Genomic DNA, 18,554 nt, shown 5'->3' on the forward strand with positions numbered 1-18,554 from the left:
GCCAAAGATTCCAAGCAACAAAGAAGTTGGAATTCTGTCTGTAGATGTCATGTTCATAACTACTATACTATAAATCTTTCAAACAAATGGATGACATGGGATGATGAACTATAGAATATTCAACCTCCTGAATGTATTACTACCAGCAGTACTTATCTGGTGTAGATTTTTCTGTTACTTAATGCAGTGGATAATTTTGAAATTGATAAAATTAAAAGGCATTTTCACTCAGGAAGGCAGAAGAAAGGCACCTAAGTAGCTGAATGTCTGTCAGGTGTTTCGTTAAATCTAGATGTTTTGATATTTCAACATATTGGACTTCTTGCAAAAGCTGTGCTACACTAAACACAGCTTTTATATGCCAAGCATATTATCTGCAGGGCATATCCACACAAAGATATATGGTACGCACCCAATTATAAACAGTTGCCCTGCCTTGGAGGGCCTTGGAGGTCAGCCAGCCGAAAGACCATTTTCCTGTCATATACGGAGGCCCAGGGAGGTTAAGACCAGTCACACAAAGCTGATGTGTGGGCTCGGTTTCAATGGCGCGCTTTTCATTTCCTCGGGCTACCTAATACATTCGCTTGCATTTTCTATTTGTGTCTGTGTGCTTATTTATGCAAAAGTAAATGGGCCTGCTTCACGTGCTTGGGACGTAAACCACGATAAAACAGAAAAGACGGTCAGGGCCCTGCGTATCTGGCCAACCCTCAGGCCTATCTGGCCAACTCAAGACGAAACAGCAGCCCCAGGTCAGAGGACACGCCAGGCCCGCCCCTGGTGTTCCGCGCTTTCGATTGCGTTGGCCAACGCGCTGTCGCAATCCTCCGTGTGGGCGGTCGGAAATCAGCCACCCGATGACACAGCTCCCCGACTAACTCTGCGGTCCATTTCGGGAAAGAGGGGAAACGCCCCGGGCCGCGGGGCCACTGGGCTGACTAGGAGCCACGGGAAGGGCCCTCGAGGGACAACGCGGTGAAGTCATGGCGCTTAGAACCTGAGCAGTATACCTTCGCGGGCCTCCGGCCTCGCCCCCTCCATCGGACGCAAAGGACGCCCCTCCTGGCCTCAGGGCCCTGGGGGGCGGGGCCGTTTGCTGACAGGACCCCGCGCCGTCCCCATTGGGCCGGAGGATGAGTGACGCGGAGGCCCCGCCTCTCCTCTCCCGGCGCTCCTCCCCGCGTCCTCTGTGTCGCCAGCGCTCAGGGAGCTGACGTGTCGCGGAGAAGGGTTGCGGCTCCTCCCCGCGCGGCAGCCACTCGTCGCGAAGACTGAGGGGCGGGGTGGCCGGGGCCGGCGCTCCCCCTGGCCCCAGCTCCCGGCCCGCCCCGCCGCCCCGGCCCCCCGGATGAAGGTATATATTAGGAGCTGGCGCTGGACGCAGATGAGTGGCCGCGCCGAAGGAGCCAGAGCCGGGCGGAGCTGCGGTCGCGCCGAGAACGGTGAGGGGCGCCCAGCCCAATCGCTGTCTCCTTCTCCCGCCATCCTGGAGTAGACGGCGGGATTCGGGAGCTGGGGCGGTGGGGGGCCGGTGCCGCCACGCACACGCTTCCGAGGCCTCGCGCGCGACGTGGACACGCGGTGCACGTACGTGCACAGAGCCGGCGTCTGGGCACACGCGGAAGATCCCGCCTCACACCCACACCGCCTTCTGTGCCCCGTGGCGCTTCTCAGCCCCGGCTACCTGGCCGGGAGCGCTGGCGTGAGGGGGCCCCAGAAGGGCAGGGTCTGGAATAGGGGGCTTGTCGTGCGGTTGGGTGTGGAGCCTCACCTGGACCTGGACGGGGGCCTTGAATCAGGCCAAGCTTGGGGTGGGATCCTACAGTGGGGAGAAGTCGTTGTAACTGTCCCATGGGAGCGAGTTGGGGTGTCTTGAATATATGAGGGAAAGACTCCGAAAGCGTTGACAGTACAGTAAGGATTCGAGTTACCTGTGGAGGACCTGAGAGTGGAACAAAACCTACTTGAGTGGAACAAAACCTACTTGCCGCTTTTGTTTTAATACTGGTAATGGGAGAGGGTTGAAATTTCTGGCTTTCCCCTGGCTTGGCCAAGCAGAAAGATGGGATTGGAGGGTTTAGAGCACACATGTGCTGAACATATGGTTTCCTGAAGATTTTATTAAGTTTGGCCTGACCCTATGCTATATTTATTTGTACGTGGCTTACGATATCTGAAACCAGGTAATAGTGATTATGATACTATATATATGTTATTACGTAGTGCCTTTAGTTTAAGGTCTTTGTGGTGAAATTAGAAAAATGAAGGCAGTTTCTATTCCTTCACTGTTGCTGGGCTGGCTCCCTTAGCTAAGGCTAACAAAGATTTAATATGCCATGCTGTGGAGTATTTATAGGATTCGATGGTTATGGCCCCTATGTTTTTCTAAAGGTTTGAGAGGTTTACTTACCAATTTGGGAGGCATAATATAGCAGCAGAGAAAGGAGTAGGAAGGAAAGCAGAAAAGGAGCGTGAAGTGCTAGATATCTTTTATTCCTGCCTGCATGTGTTCAGTCGGTCAGACTCTTTGGGACCCCATGGACTGTAGCCCACCAGGCTCTTCTGTCCATGGAATTTTCCAGGCAAGAATACTGGAGTGGGTTGCCATTTCCACCTCCGGGGATTCTTCCCAACCCAGGGATTGAACCTGTGCCTCCTACATTGGCAGGCAGATTTTTCACCCCTGAGCCACCTGGGAAGACCAGATATCTTTTATGCTAGGGTTTAAATTCCAATAAAGGTATATTTACTTCCCTCATAGCTCAGTTGGTAAATCATCTGCCTGCACTGCAGGAGACCCAGGTTCGATTTCTAGGTTGAGAAGATCCCCTGGAGAAGGAAATGGCAAAACACTCCAGTATGCTTGCCTGGAGAATCCCATGGACAGAGGAGCCTGGTGGGCTACAGTCCATGGGGTGCAAGAGTCGGACACAACTTGGTGACTAAACCACCACCAAACCACCACCACCAAAGGTATATTTGGTAATGGTGGACTACTACAAATAATGTCATTGTTATTGATACCGGTGCGTTGGTATGGGCATATCGGAAATTTTGTCATAGTTTATAGATCTTCACCTTTTTCAGACTTTGGTTGTCAAAATAAAAATCCTAATCTAGTCTCTTATTCGCTGCTGCTTACCATTACACACATGCACACACCTCTTATCAGAATCAATGGAGGAATTGCTATGCTTTTTGTGGCATGGAGGTGCTTATATCTGGTTCCTCCTGTGAAGTTCCTCTCCTGCTGTGCTGCACATTTCCTTCCTCTTCCATGATGGCATATGAACTGTTTTGCACAGTGAGTCAGGTATAAGAACATCAAATGTGTCTATATTTCTGAATAAAGAAAGTCCAAATTACTTCTTTTTCTTGCCATCTCTGTTTTACACACACACACATACACGCGTAGACATCTACACAAAGATAACAGAGTCTTTTTTTCTCCTGTGAGGCAATACAGCATGATGGTTAAGAGCATGCAGTTAGGAGTCAGGCTGTCAGGATTTGAGTCCTAACTATCACTCTCCTGGTTTTGGACTGTCGGCAAGTTATCTCTGTGGCTCGGTTTCTTCCTCTGTAAAGTAATCGCAATAACAGGACCTAAGGGTTGTTTTGAGGGTTAAGTGAACAGCTGTCTATAAAGCCGTTAGAACTGTGTTTCTGTATATCTTAGTGTTTGTTGTTATTGCCCCTTCAGGGGACACCCAGATGTAGGTTTTCTTGACCTGAGTTCGTAAATGGTGTTTGATGCTTCATAGTCTTCATCAGGTAGTGAGGATTATTGATCCCACTTCACCGGCAGAAGGGAACAGTGTAAATAAGCAATTTAACTGAGCGGCAGAATTTTGCTCTGAACTACCTTTTACTATTCTTAGAGGAGAAGATAGTTGGCTTTTTCTTTGGTAACTACTTTCCCTCCGTCCTTTACATCTAAGTTAAGTAATTATAATGCAGTGATGATTCTTTACAGTATGTCTCAAATTATCCTTCTCACTTTTATTTCCTCCGCAACAAATCTGGTTCCTCTTTGGTTTTTCATACCTGCAGATGTGTTTTAATTTGTTTTCCTGCTTCTAGTTGTCTCTCCATACAGTCTCTTTTGTGTGATGCTCTTTTCTCTCATGTCTCTGAAGCATGGTGGCCCGGCCCTGTTAATAATCTCTGTTGGCTTCCTGTTACTTCGGTTAGATCTAAATTCCTTTGCTTAGTTTGCAGGGCCCTTCACACGTCAGCCCTACCTTAAATCATTTCCCATCATTCTACACAAAACTTGAACTTGCTTGCCGCTCTCTGTCCTGTTCATGTGTACTTCTCGTGGACACCAGGCTCTGCTTATTTCCTTGTTGTTGTTTTTAGTCACTAAGTCATGTCCAGCTTTTTTGGACCCTGGGTACTGTAGCCCGCCAGGCTCTTCTACCTATGGGATTTCCTATGCAGAATACTGGAGTGGGTTGCCATTTCCTTCTCTAGGGAATCTTCTCAGCCTAGGATTTGAACCCATGTCTCCTGCTTGGCAGGTGGATTTTTACCACTGAGCCACTTGGGAAGCCCACTTATTTCCTAATCTTATCTATATAATCTATGCTCAACCCTTGAGGCACAGCTAGATCATGCTTCCTTTGTGAACGCTTTCTGGATAATGTCTGTCTTCTCTTGCATTTATCTGTATTAGGTAAGTAAACGAAATATTTCCTCATTCTCTTTTTATTGTATGAAATTTAACATTTTGCTGGATTATCATGGAATACTCTTAAAAAGCATTGTCTTATCCCTTGATTGTTTTGTGTATATTGCTTGTCCTTTAGGGTTCAATTCTTAGAAAAGATGGACTTATTTTATTCCTTCTTTGCAGAAGTTGCTTTTGAGATAAAATTGTATTTTTTTATGACTGTAGGTGTTTCTGTCTCCTTGATATTGTTGTATTCTGAATTCTCTGTTTCTGTTCTTAGAGATAAAAGGAGAAAGGTTGAAAATATTAAGCAGTTAGGTATTCTTTCAGTAGTAGTTAGTGGTCAGAGGAGTGTAAAGAGGCAGCTAGAGCCCTGGAATCAGACTACCTATATTCACACCCCAGCTGCACGAGTCAGCTGGGTGCTTTGCTTCTCTGTGCCTTGGTCTTCTCACCTGTAAAGTAATGATAATAGTAGTATTTCTGTCATGTGTGTGTGTGCTCAGTTGCTCAGTCGCGTCCGACTCTTTTGCGACCCCATGGACTTTAGCCTGCCACGCTTCTCTGTCCATGCTGTTTTCCAGACAAGAATACTGGAATGGGCTGACAGTTCCAATTCCAGTACAGGGTAAAACACTTCATTAGGTTAGCATAAAATTTAAGTTATGCCTTTCTTTGTTTTATTTCTTGTTTTCTATCCCAGAAAATATTTATGTTCAGTTTTCAAGTTGGCCAGTGCGCCGGGATAGCCAAGAATAAATCGCTGTATAACAGGCAAAGATAAAGGGCCGTGTGTGTTGTGCTGAGGTGTGCTTAGTTGCTTTAGTGGTGTCTGACTTTTTGTGGCCCCATGGATTGTAGCCTGCCAGGCTCCTCTGTCCGTGGGATTTTCCAGGCAAGAATCCTGGAGTGGGTTGCCATTTTCTTCTGCAGGGGATCTTCCTGACACAGGGATTGAACCTGTGTCTCTTGCGTCTTCTGCATCACCAGGTGGATCCTTTACTACTGCACCACCCTTGGAATAGAGTTGTTGAAAATAAAATGGGACCACGTAAGCAAAGTACTTGGTGCAGTGCCTGATATATAAGAATAATTAACATTGTTTTACAAGTTTGGTCTCTTATGAGTGTGATCATGACGGAAAAGCAAAATTTCCTTAACATCAAGTGTTTAATTATTATTTATTTTAATTTTACTAAAAAAATTTTTTTGGCTGTGTTGTGCTGCTTGCGGGATCTTACTTCCCCAAGTAGGGATTGAACCTGAGCCCCAGCAGTGAAAGCACTGAGTCTTAACCACAAGGGAACTCTCAAGGTTTTTTTTTAATGTACTCATTTTTAGCAGGAAAAATTTCCTTAGGTTTCAGTGTTGGACTTTGACCTGCTGTTGATTCCTTTTCTCTTTCAGGTTTACAGGTGCAGAAATTACACCTCTGTTGTCACAAAACTTGGCTATTAGAGCATTATGAATGTTAATGACCTCAAACTCAGGTTGTCCAAAGCTGGGCAGGAACACCTGCTGGATTTCTGGAATGAGCTGGAGGAGGCCCAACAGGTAGAACTTTATGCGGAGCTCCAGGCCATGAACTTCCAGGAGCTGAACTTATTTTTCCAAAAGGCCATTGAAGGATTTAACCATTCCTCCCAGCCAGAGAAAGTGGATGCACGGATGGAACCTGTTCCTCGAGAGGTGCTGGGCAGTGCCACCAGGGATCAAGATCAGCTGCAGGCCTGGGAAAGTGAAGGTACTGAGCCGGGAAAGATGAGCTGTAAGGTTTTTTATGAGATATACCATTTAATGGATTTAAACCCACTAAAGTAACTTGAGTCACATCACTAATATTTTGACTTCCCTAAGACCTTAAACCAGGTGACGAATCCAGAAGTGACAGATTGTGTGGCCAGGACACTGTGGCTCCTGTTGCCAGTCCCTCCATTCTCTTTTCATTTCTGGCGCCTCAATTCAGTCACTCGGTCGTGTCCGACTCTTTGTGACCCCATGAACCACAGCATGCCTGGCCTGCCTGTCCCTTACCAACTCCTGGAGTTTACCCAGACTCATGTGCCTAGTTCATGGTTTTCTCCTTCAAGTCCAAAATTAACTCCAGTCTCTTTCCTTTCTCATTATCTGTACTACTATTAGATTTCCCTTCCTGGAGCACAAGCTAAATGTTTCAGTTCATGCTGGTTTACTCCAAAAACCTTCCCTAACCCAGCCCTGGCTTGTGTATCTAGTCTTGTCTTTTATGTTTCTCTCTGATTCTACTGCCCCACACATTTCAGGTGGAGCCCGTAATTCATCTTTCTCTGAACATTCTGTTATGCCTTTCCTGCCTTTGCTCGTGCTTGTCCTTAGCTGCGTCTGGCCTTTGCACCTTCTCTATGTGGCTGGATCTCCTTGTGAGGCTGCCCGTCTCCTGGAGCTGTGTAGTGCGGTGGCTCATTCTCCATGGATCATCACAAATAGTGTTTGGTCCATCCCCTTTTTCAGTGTCCCAGGCTGGAGTTATTTGTGCACGCTTTTCTTTCATTCTTTCCTATAAGGGTTGTTTATGTCTGCCTTCATTGTCATAATGTAAACGTTTAAAGAGCAGCCCATGTCCTCGTTTCTATGTATATCCATAGTATTTAGAACAGTATTTTGCAGTTATAACTTGATTGATAAATGTTTCCTGAATTACTCCAGTGCTTTTTCCTCTAAAGAGTATCATAAAATCTGTCCCCATAACGAGTACTAATGAATGCTTTTGAAAATGGTAAAATAACTAAAATTCAGTTTTCCTTTTGGTGGGGTTAAGAACTGTGGTTTTTTTTTTGTTTGACCACTTCCAATTTGCCTTGTAATCTACTACTCTGTAAGTACAAGTGACTAAATGTTGCAGCCCAGCCCTTGAGTATTTGTCCATGCTTCTTGGCATATCTGGACCTTATTTCCTCAGCTGTAGAAAGAACAGGCTGGAGTAATACTTTTCTTTCCTTTTTAAAAATACATTACTGTATGGCAAAAATATTAATAATATCAAAGTAACAGAAATAACTGTAGAGAAGTTGCTGATAATCTTATCATATCTGTGCTTTTATTTTCCCCCATTGCCACCTAGTAGTTAGTAATATACATATTTACTTTTATGGATATGATTTATAGCCTGTATTCACAGTATACTGTGGCTATTTTTATTTTGTCTTTTGCCCTTTGGCACTCTCTGCATCTTCCCAGAAAAGAAACATAACTACCATTATCAAGCTTCTTCTGTACCATTATCTTCATGTCTTTCTCTGGGCTTACAGATTTATTCTTTCTCAAACTGTATTCTAAAGCAGTCTAGGGTTTTGACTGCTGGTGAGACTGTTTCATGTGGGAAGGGCAGGAACAGATGCTAAACAGTAGGTCTCTAACCCCTTCATGTCCCCAGTCCAGGAGCAGTTCTACTTTGACTTATTTTGATACATAAATAAAGCTTGATACCTGAGATTTTATTTAAAAGGGCTTGGAAATTAAAAACATTGAAATAATTGGATGATCTTCAGGGAGGGTCCTTTCAGATTTTAAAATGTTTGTTAGTGTCTAATGTAACTTCTCACTTAGAACAGGGCTCTGCCACTAAGATGTGAGAGGGACTTGCAGGCAGATCCTTCTGAATGGAGGACTGTGGTGACACTCTGACGCTCACTAACTTTGGATTCATTAATCCTTCTCTCCCTCCCTGGGTTTCAGAAAGGCTTCTACTTCAGACCAAAAGCCACACAAGGCCTTTCTTACCCTCTGGTATGCCAGCTGCCTATATTTCTCCTTGTGGTTTTATGGGGTTAAAGTCTTAGAATTAACTCTTTGAAAAGATAAAACTTTGACCTTGTATAATGGGGACCATGAGCAGCAATGAAGACTTCTTATACTTGGAATCTATGTATAATTTAATTCTTCTTATGTTGGAATCTATGGAACAAGCCCAGTGACCTTTCATTTAAATTAAAATCCGGAACGGTTACAAGCAAGTCTAGTATAAGAAAGTACAAAGCAAACTTCCTTTTGGCTTACCGTTAAGGGAGCAATAGTTAATCGTGGCTTCAGCAGTAGGGGTGGAGAAGGAGACTTTGGAACAGACGTTACATCCTTTTCGCTTAGAAACTACCGTATGTGTGCAAAGTGTGTAACAAAATGAAGTTTCTTCAGTAAATTATCTAAGGAAAGAGAGTTCCATTGCAAAGATTAGGATGCTTTATTTCAGACAATAGGAGATTATTGATAATTGTATCAAAGAAACTGGGCCCCAAACCCCGCACCCTTGCTGCCCCTGCCCCATCCCAGTGCCCCAGGAGAGGGAGAGTAAAAGCATTCTACAGTAATTTCAGAGTGTCTGGTGACTACTGACATCAGACATTTTAACACCTAGGCTGGAAAATTTTGCTGAAGGATGAGTACGTAAGTGACCACTGCGGTCCTTACTGAAGAGAGTTCTTGTTTTAATTTAATTCTTGAAGCACAGAAAATGAAAGGTTGAGGAGTCTGAAAAATCTCTATCTTATAAACTCAGATCTTGAAAGAAGTAATTTAGAAGCTTCCATGAGAATATTATTTTAGAAAGGATACTTACTCTGGAAAAATATATTTGCTTAAAAAATTCCATTCTTTATAAAAGCAACCCATGCTTAAACTGAACACAAAGCAATCTTCTAATTTTATGTTATAATAAATTAGTAGTCAGTGTTAGCCTTTTTTTTTGCCTATGAGACATTTAAAAAATTAATTTATATAGCATTGTGGTAGAAAAGTAAATGGGTTGTTTAGAAAAATGTATTAATAACATCATTTCCTCTACATTTTTGAAATCTAGTGCTCTGATATTTCTAATAGATTTGTTTTATTTTAAAAGTCACACATATTTTGGAGAGGTTGGAAAATACTAAGAATTACAAGAGAAAAAAGATAAATCTCTGCTGTCTCACAATCCAGAGATACTTACTAGTAATATTTTATAGTATTTTCTTATATACACACACATACATTAGGTTCATAGTTTATGTATAGTCATGTAGCCTGCTTAAGAATTTGTTATTATGAAGAAATTTCAAGCTTATTTGGAAACAGATATTTGGGGACAAAAAATAGTATAATGAAATTCCACATATATATCACCTTAATTAAATAATTTTCAAAATTCTGCTTCATATATCCTTCTTATTTTTCTCCGCTATAGTATTTTAAGGCAAATTGCAAACATTATGTTATTTTTATCCTCATAAAATTTAGTATGCATCTCTTAAGTACAAGGACATTTTCTTCCCCTAATTACAATGCCATCATTATACCTAATGAAATGTATAATAATCCCCCAGTATCTAAAACCAGTTCAAATAGAGATTTCCCTTGGTCTACTTTTCATTCTTAATATTTTGGGGAAATAGTTAATCTATAAAATAATTGTTTAACCCGTGAAATGTGATTAAAAATGAAACTCTTAGAACACCTCCTCTCTCTTGTGTCGTCTTCCTTTGTTTGCACCAGTTGATTAGCCTATTTACCCCACCGCTTGTCCAGTAGTGCCGGCAGTTTAGACAGAAAATTCTGATGATGCTCTGTTTCAGAAGCACCTGTGCTAGCCTCTTTGTTTCAGGCACATGCCCAAATCAAAGAGTATGTCTGAGAGGAACTAGTCCAAGCAGGAAGTTATCCAGGAAGCAGTTGACCTGGGAGAGGCTGCTGTAAACTCCTCTCTGTTTGCTCTAAGTGTTACTAGGAAAACTGTTCAGACTCTGTTGGGCCCACATGCCTGAGGAGAGAGCTCTACCCGTGTCCTGGAAATTGCTCACTCTGGCTTGATTTCTTTCCTCTTTTCTTTTTAAACCTGTGATTTGATATGTGTTAGGTCCTGACCTCTGTGGGAAGGTAATTAACTCTCGTGTTGTATAATGAAAAGATGGGAAGGATGATATAGTACTGTACTTTCAAGTGTTTTCCCATATTTTTGTGGAAGTTTTGAAATAAACATTCATAATTTCCTAATTGTCACATGGGTTAAGTACGTTTTAAGGCTGTTTATAAAAACAGTCAACATTTTTCAGATAGGTACAGTGCTGCCTGTATAGAATTAACGTCGTGACACATACAGTTTGAAATCATTTGTATTGCCATGTAACTACGAGGCTTACAGAATTTTATTGGCCTACTTAATTTCAAGAAATATTTGGTCTGTCATAAAGCAGATACTAATTTATGCACTACACACTTTTGATAAACAATGCAGTTTTATTGCAGTAACATGGATCAAGTAGATGAATACTTCAGCTCCGCAGGATTTGATATTGTTAACAACAGCTATAGCTGCATTTAGTTCTGGAATTGCAGCTGGCTTTAATACTCTTGGGACTGCTTTCTTTCCTCTTGTTTTTCTCTGTCTGCTCATGAGTCAGATGTATAAACAGGAAGAAGTTAATGCAGACACCTTTTTATCACAAATATTTATGAATTGTGTTATAATTCATTAGAATAGTTGTGGCTAGCTGGAGATGAGTTGTAAATGTAGATCTGCCTGTAAATATACACCTGGCAAGCATGGTGTCAATGCTATTTTTAAGACATAGTGATTATATGGGTTATCAGGTCCTCAGGTAGAAAGAAGAATTAGAGAAAGTATGGAGAAAGAATTGGAGATGTAAAGCAACTATCCTTCAATAAAAAATTACTTAATTAAAAAAATAAATAGATGAAAAAATCAGAGAAAAGAATTGGAGAAAGTGTGGCATTGGAGGGCTTAGGAAACAAACACATGCCATTTATTTGAATGAAGGAAGAGGCCACTACCAGCTGTTGGTTTGCAAAGCTTTAAAACAGAACCATTTGGAAATCTGGAATGAAGCAGTGGTTTAGGGAACTGATTCAAGGAAGAGAAAAGGTTATGCAGTGATAATTTTGATAACTTGTTAGAACCTGGGGAAAGTGCTGATTGACGTTGGGTGGCCATCAGGCGAGCTAGAGCTGAGACGGGGAAGTGACTCTGGAAGTGTGGCTCTTACCTTTTATGGGTAAGGCAGCTGAGAGGAATAATGTAACTTTGGACTGAAGGTAAAAGTGAAAAGTCAGGAAGGATGACTAGAAGCACATTAACAGTTTGTTGTTTAGTTGCTAAGTCAGGTCCGTTTCTTTTGTGACACCATGGACTGTAGCTCTGCAGGCTGCTCTGTCTATATGGATTCTCCAGGCAAGAATACTGGAGTGGGTTACCATTTCCTTCTCCAGGGCATCTTCCTGACCCAGGGATCAAACCTGTATCTCCTACCTTGGCAGGCAGATTCTTTACCACTGAGCCACCAGGGAAGCCACGTTAATAGTACAACAACTTAAAACACATGTGCTCTATAAAGAAAATAGTACAAAAAGAACAAAGATCTTTGTGTCCAGAATATTTATCTGGGACTTTTGGGGAACACATTTAGAAATATTTTTGATTCCAACACCTTTGGTGGTATATGAGGGTTGAGACAGTAGTAGTAGTAATAGTGTTAGTCATTCAGGTGTGTCTGATTCTTTGCGACCCCATGGACTGTAGCCCACCAGGCTCCTCTGTCCACAGGATTCTCCAGGCAAGAATACTGGAGTAGGTAGCCATTTCCGTCTCCAGGGGATCTTCCTGACCCTGGGATGGAACCTGGGTCTCCTGCATTGCAGGCAGATTCTTTACCTAATGAGCCACCAGGGAAGCCTGAGATACTATTGAAAAACTTTTTTTTTTTTTTGGTCTCACTTAATGTGATTAGAAGGAAATGTCTCAGATCTGCTGGGTTAAAATATGAACATATTGTATATGTATTATATCTGTTTTCTAAATTTTGAAGAATTCTACATTCTGAAGTAAGCTTCTGAAATAAATCTAGTTTAGGTAAGGATTTGTGGACCTGTAATTTTAGATAATGCTTTTTGGGTCAGCGACGGCAGAGTTAAATTTATTTCCTAGAAACCATGGTTTCTTTGGTAACTGAAGAAATAACCAAATGGAAAATGGTTTTCAGAACTGCTTTATATGGTTCCCTGCTCCCTTCAGATTGCTTCATCTCAGCCAGTCTTTGTTACATGGTGGTAGTAGGGCCTGTTTAAAGGCAACACAGAGCTGGAATGCTGTTAGAAATTCAGTCTTTGACAAATTTTGCAGAATGTGGGCTCTTGGCCACCTCAGCAGCTTTTCCATGTAGGGTGATGGGTAAGATATTTAAGAAAAGGCAGCGCAACTTCTCATGAATTCAATGGAAGAGAGAAGGAGGGGCAGGAAGGCAATAGGAATGACCGTTATACAGCGCCTAGAAGTTATGGTGCTGTATAGTATATCCGTTAACTGTTTGGGTGTGATAAGAGACTGCTGGAGGCAGTGCAGTGCTGGTGCATAGGCCTTGGAGTCAGGTTCTCATCCTGATTCACACTGTTTAGCTGTGTGACCTTGGGCAAGGTCCTTAACTCATCTGAGCCTATTATGTCTAAAAAGGGGAAAATTATACTTACCTCTTAGATTATAGTTACTGTAATAATTACTGGAGTCTAGCATTACTCTTGATATTTTATTTTCAAACTCTAATGAGGTACAGTGAAATGCTGTGGAGAAAACAAGGACAGTCTCATAATAAGCAAGGAGGAAAGAGAGAAGATTAGTTCTCAGGTAGCTAAGCTCTCTGCTTCATATCAAAGGTGAAAACTATGGAAATATCTAATGTGCTTTTAAATTTTTTGATTGAAAAAATTGCCAGAAAGTTCCTGCATAATATCCGTGGCTATGCTTAGTTACTAGTGAAGGCAGGTTGTAGAATCAGGATAGTTTTGATTTTATATTAGGTTTATTAAGAATATTTCTCTGAGTTCACAGTGTACTAGTATATTAGCTGTAGGAAAGCCTAGGGCTTCCCTGGTGGCTCAGGATGGTAAAGAATCTGTCTGCAGTGCAGGAGACCTGGATTTGATCCCTCTGTTGGGAAGATCCCCTGGAAGAAGGGAATGGCTACCCACTCCAGCATTCTTGCCTGGAAGATTCCATGGACTGAGAAGCCTGGTGGGCTACAGTCTATGGGGTAGCAAAGTGTCAGACATGACTGAGCAACTGACACACACACACAATATATCAAAAACATGTAAGACCAAAAAAACCACACACACACATAAAGCATGAAGTTGGTAATTTAGACAAACAAAAAAAACTGATAAGGGCCACCACTGCCCCCTCTGGCTTGACCTACAGTTATGGATAATGACCTGCCTCATTCACAGAATTTCTGACAAGTTTAATAAAAGTATGAAATTCAGAAAATAGAAGAAAACCTATCAAGCATTGCTTTATCACATTTGACCTTTTACAGGTTTTCTAGCTTCTCAGAGATCCACTCTATATGTTACCTCTTCCCGCAGGTTATTCTACGTTCTGGTGCTGAAACTGTCCACCTTAGAAAGATGAGGGTAGTTCCTAGAAATGGTATATGGCAAGATTTTATTTTTGTTTTGTTTTTTTCAAATCCAAACTGAGAGCCTCTGTCTTTTAATACCATTTTTAGTTTTATTGTTTCACTTGCAGTTTCACAAGAACTCTGTGTTTCGCATCCTTCTGAGCTGCAGTAGATGGCCCATTCACAAAAAAGGCATTGTAAACAATTTTATTGAAGTATAATTACATGCAATAAAATGCACTAGTTTTGTGAGTTTTTAAAAAAGTTATACATCCGTAACACTACCACCACAATCAAAATATAGAACATTTCCATCATCCCACAGAGTGTCCTAATGCCCTTTTGCAGGCATGTTCCCTAAGCTCATTCAGTTGAGTTTGGTTTCATACCCGGTGTCCTGACATCAGAGCCTGGCTTCTTAACCATTGTTCTACACTGCTTCCCCAACTCAGGATTTCTTGTCTTTCCATTTACTGGATGGTAGTCTCTCTAGTATATTTACATGCTAATTGATTAATCAGTTATTATTGATTGATTTGTAGGCTGGAGGTGATTTAATAGCATCATCATTCATCCTGAAGTCTGGGGATCTTCTATCCTTTTTCTTGACCTGCCACAACTAATAAGTTGTCAGGTGCTTGTAAAACGTTTGCAACGTCTCTTGGTCTTTGCCTTCAACCTTATCAGAATAACAATTATTGGATCATTACAGTATATTATTAATTATCTGGTGTTTGGTTGGATTATATAAACTTCATTTTTTAATAATAAAAGTGTTTTTATTAACAATGTAGTCATCCACGATTACTTGTGAATTCCTTGTTCTTATGCCTTATGCAGTTAGGGGGACTCTCTGCAGCTACCTTTGTATGTGTAACCCTAAAGTGTTGAATTATAGAATGATATAAGTGTTTTCTTTTTTAGGACTTTTCCAGATTTCTCAGAACAAAGTGGCAGTTCTTCTTCTAGCTGGTGGGCAGGGGACAAGACTCGGTGTTGCATATCCCAAGGGGATGTATGATGTTGGTTTGCCATCCCATAAGACACTTTTTCAGATTCAAGCAGAGCGTATCCTGAAGCTTCAGCAGTTAGCTGAAAAATATCATGGCAGCAAATGCATCATTCCATGGTAAGATATATCTCATTATGGGAGAGTGTCTGAACATATATTGGCATATAATATTCAAAATGCATATATACTTTATTCATAAGCAGAGGTGTTTCCTGTTACTACAGATTTTCTTGGGAGCTGTACTTTATATGTTAAAATCAATATGTATTATAGCTAGGTGGATAATCACTATAGCCTTAATGAGCAATATATACTTATTTCCAACTTTAACTCCCACCTGAGTACCTTTGGATCCTCAGAGGGTTCTCTCAGTCTGTAAACTTCATACTGATTGGTAGTTTGTCTGTGTACAGAGTTTGATTGAAAATCAGTTTCCCTCTGAAATTTGGAGGTATCGGTCTATTGTTCCAGCATTGCTTTTGAGAGATCTGTTGCCATTCTGATTCTCAGTCTTTTTTTCTCCCTTTTTCCTCTGAACGCATTTGGAGTCTCTTCTTATCTTTAGTAACTGAAATTTCCTGATGATGTATGGATCTGTTTCCAGTCACTGCTGTGGGCACTCAGTGGATTCTCTCACTCTAGAAACTCATGTCCTTAAGTATTGGGTTATCTTGTCCTCCTGAAACCCCACCCTTTTGCCCCCCCCCCCCAAAACAAAACAAAACAAAACAAAACAAACCTGAAAGCCTCACTGATTTCTCTGCTGTGGGCCAAACTTGGATTCTGTCTCTGCTTTTGTGCCAGCTCTCCAGGGCCTATCTCAGCCATTGTTCATCTTCTGAACACCAAGAGATTATGGGAATTCTGCTCTGTTTTTTAAAAGGTTTTGATTTAGCTCTTGAATCTGTTTCTCAGAGCAGCTTTGGAAGTTGTCCTGTTTTGAGGGGGAAACCAGCTGTGTGTTTGAAATCCCTGAAGTAACTAATCTTGTTATTTTAGCCCCAGGCGACTAACAAAGCTCTGCTGGTTTCTCTGTCTTGCCTGGTCCAAGCTCAGATTCCTTACCACTGGCCTTTGCCCCAGATCAGCAAATACCCCCAGGAAAAGGCAGCTGCATATCTGAAGGTCTCCTCTGAAAGATTCTCACTATCTTAAATTTTAAGTTCTAATCCATGTTGCTTTTATGGCTCTCTGATGCCTTTAAAAATAGGCTTTTTATAATTACCTCAGCTTTTCTAGTTCTTAAGAAGGATATTGGCCAGTTGTAAACTGTTTTTTGTGGGTTTTTTTCATCTTGGTTCCCTTGGGGACTTTTGAGGGACATCTGTGTTTTGAGTGGCCAAAATTCTACTTACAAGCCTTAGTCTCCCAACTTTCATGTTGGATTTTCTTCTCTTTCTTTCTCCTCACAACTCAGAGTTTATTTTTCTTACTTGAAACAGTTTAGTCCCTTTTCATTTGAATCATGATGCCCAAAGATTTTGTGCCCAGAGTTCAAATATCCAGGATAATTTGTTAATCAGGCAGATACTGACTGTCCTGGGAAATTTTATAGTTTTCTTCATTTTTTTCATTTAACAGGTATTAAGTGAGTACCTGCCTTTAGGTACTGGGAATATATCAGTAACCAAAACAGATAAAAATCCCTACTCACACATAGTTTACATTTCAGTAAGTAAGGGCAAAAGCTATTGTAGTCGATAATTACAATTTTAGATAGAATTTTTTTCTCTTTTACTACATTGGCATGGGTTGGATTTTTGTGACAACAGAGTGTATACTTATACTTTTATGATTGTAAATAAAGGGTGAGCAGAGCCCAGATGTCATTTCAAAATTTTAGTAAAAAGAACCGTAAGAGGTAATTAGAATGTCTTGCATTTATGCCTTTATCCCTTTTATTAGAATAGGAGAGATGTTGACTTCGACTATACTTTTCACAGTTCTGAAATGTTTTCTTGAGCCTCTGTTGCAGGTTCTCTGTTACAGGAAGTGTGTTTTAATATTGTGTTACAGAGTTATTTTACAGCTCAAGCAGCAGAACTTTATTAAAACAGGCAGCAGATAGTATACTCCGGAGACATGGGAGCGGGCCAGCCCCCAAGGAGAGGCCACAGATTTATTTTCTACATAAGGATTAATGAAGTTGCTAGAGGAAATTCCCGTTGGGTAGCAACCAATGCTGCCTTATTCAGGAAAGGGATGAAGGAAATGAAAGCAATAAACAGTGCTCTCAAAAATTTTCTTTGTCTTAGGAAATAAACTTTATTGTGCCCTAATTCACATAGCATTATTGCTTAGAAGATCTGCTTTTCTCTTGCAAGGTATATAATGACCAGTGGCAGAACAATGGAATCTACAAAGGAATTCTTCACAAAGCACAAGTACTTTGGTTTAAAGAAAGAGAATGTAATCTTTTTCCAGCAGGGAATGCTGCCTGCTATGAGTTTTGATGGGAAAATTATTTTGGAAGAGAAGAATAAGGTTTCTATGGCTCCAGGTTTGTAACTGTGCTTACTTAATGGTGAATAGAAATATACTTAACACAGTTCATTGACTTTTTTTGTTTTTGGAGTATGGTTGATTTACATAGTGTAGCTCATTAAGTTTTGATTTTTTTCACTACGGTGATTTTGATGTCAAAAATTAATATTTTGCTTAACATAATTAAATTTGTCAGTGATTTTAAAAAATGGAAATGCCCATGGGTGAAATGAATATGCTTTTATACTTCCTGTGCTCTTGACAGCAATTTGAGCGTCATTCAGAGTACTTATTCTCTTTACTCAGTATTTTATGTACAGTATTGTTCATAGCCTCATTACTTATCATAGTGAAAAATTGGAAACCATCTGCTGTTTAAAAAATGAGGCTAGATTATTGTTTATCTGTAGCATTCATTCTTAAACAGTATTAAAACAATCATTTGTAGATATCAAATGACGAAGTGAAATAGTTGTAGTAGGTTAAGTAAGAGAATGGAAAATACAGAACTCACAGATTCTCATCTGTGTGACTCACTTCTTGGAGAAAAGGGTGAAAGGAAATAAAAAATAGTATTTACAGTGATGCTCTGCAGATGTAGACTTTTATTTCATCTCTCTCTTTTTTTTTTTAACCTCTACTTAATTCTTTTTAATTAATGGAAGAGTTTACTATTTTTAGCTTAGTTTTGTGAAATTGTCCAATTTTTTTGTCAACATTTAGGCTGTAACTGAGGTTGTTATGGAAGAAGTATATTAAAACAGCACTAAAAATAGATGGAGAAAGAAGAGGCTTTGACCTGTATTTAATTTAATTCACCATAGACCTTCATATTAATTTGCTTTCTTAACAAATCATTTGGTATAGATGGTCATATATTTTTATTATTGAGGTGGATGAAATTGGCAGTGTTGGGGATGTAAATACAGAGCTAATTTGAATCATGCAAATAAAACTTGAAATA

At 40.7% G+C, this 18,554-nt stretch overlaps 1 protein-coding gene across 4 annotated transcripts in view; it reads left to right on the plus strand.

The window, feature by feature from the left end:
• Window positions 1-847: 847 nt before the first annotated feature.
• UAP1 (UDP-N-acetylglucosamine pyrophosphorylase 1) overlaps window positions 848-18,554 on the plus strand; it is a 32,229-nt gene continuing 14,522 nt past the window's right edge. For 2 of the 4 annotated variants that reach the window (XM_005890485.3, XM_005890487.3), the window contains exons 1-4: window positions 850-1,445; window positions 6,086-6,422; window positions 15,019-15,223; window positions 17,431-17,606. In XM_005890485.3, the coding sequence (XP_005890547.1) occupies window positions 6,143-6,422; window positions 15,019-15,223; window positions 17,431-17,606 (661 nt within the window). In that variant the 5' untranslated portion in view covers window positions 850-1,445; window positions 6,086-6,142. Of the gene's footprint in view, window positions 1,446-6,085; window positions 6,423-15,018; window positions 15,224-17,430; window positions 17,607-18,554 lie in introns of all 4 variants that reach the window. The other 2 variants (XM_005890486.3, XM_070366676.1) reach the window with 2 other exon arrangements.

Source organism: Bos mutus, chromosome 3 (genome assembly GCF_027580195.1).
Source record: "Bos mutus isolate GX-2022 chromosome 3, NWIPB_WYAK_1.1, whole genome shotgun sequence".
In the NCBI taxonomy this organism is placed as follows: Eukaryota; Metazoa; Chordata; class Mammalia; order Artiodactyla; family Bovidae; genus Bos; species Bos mutus.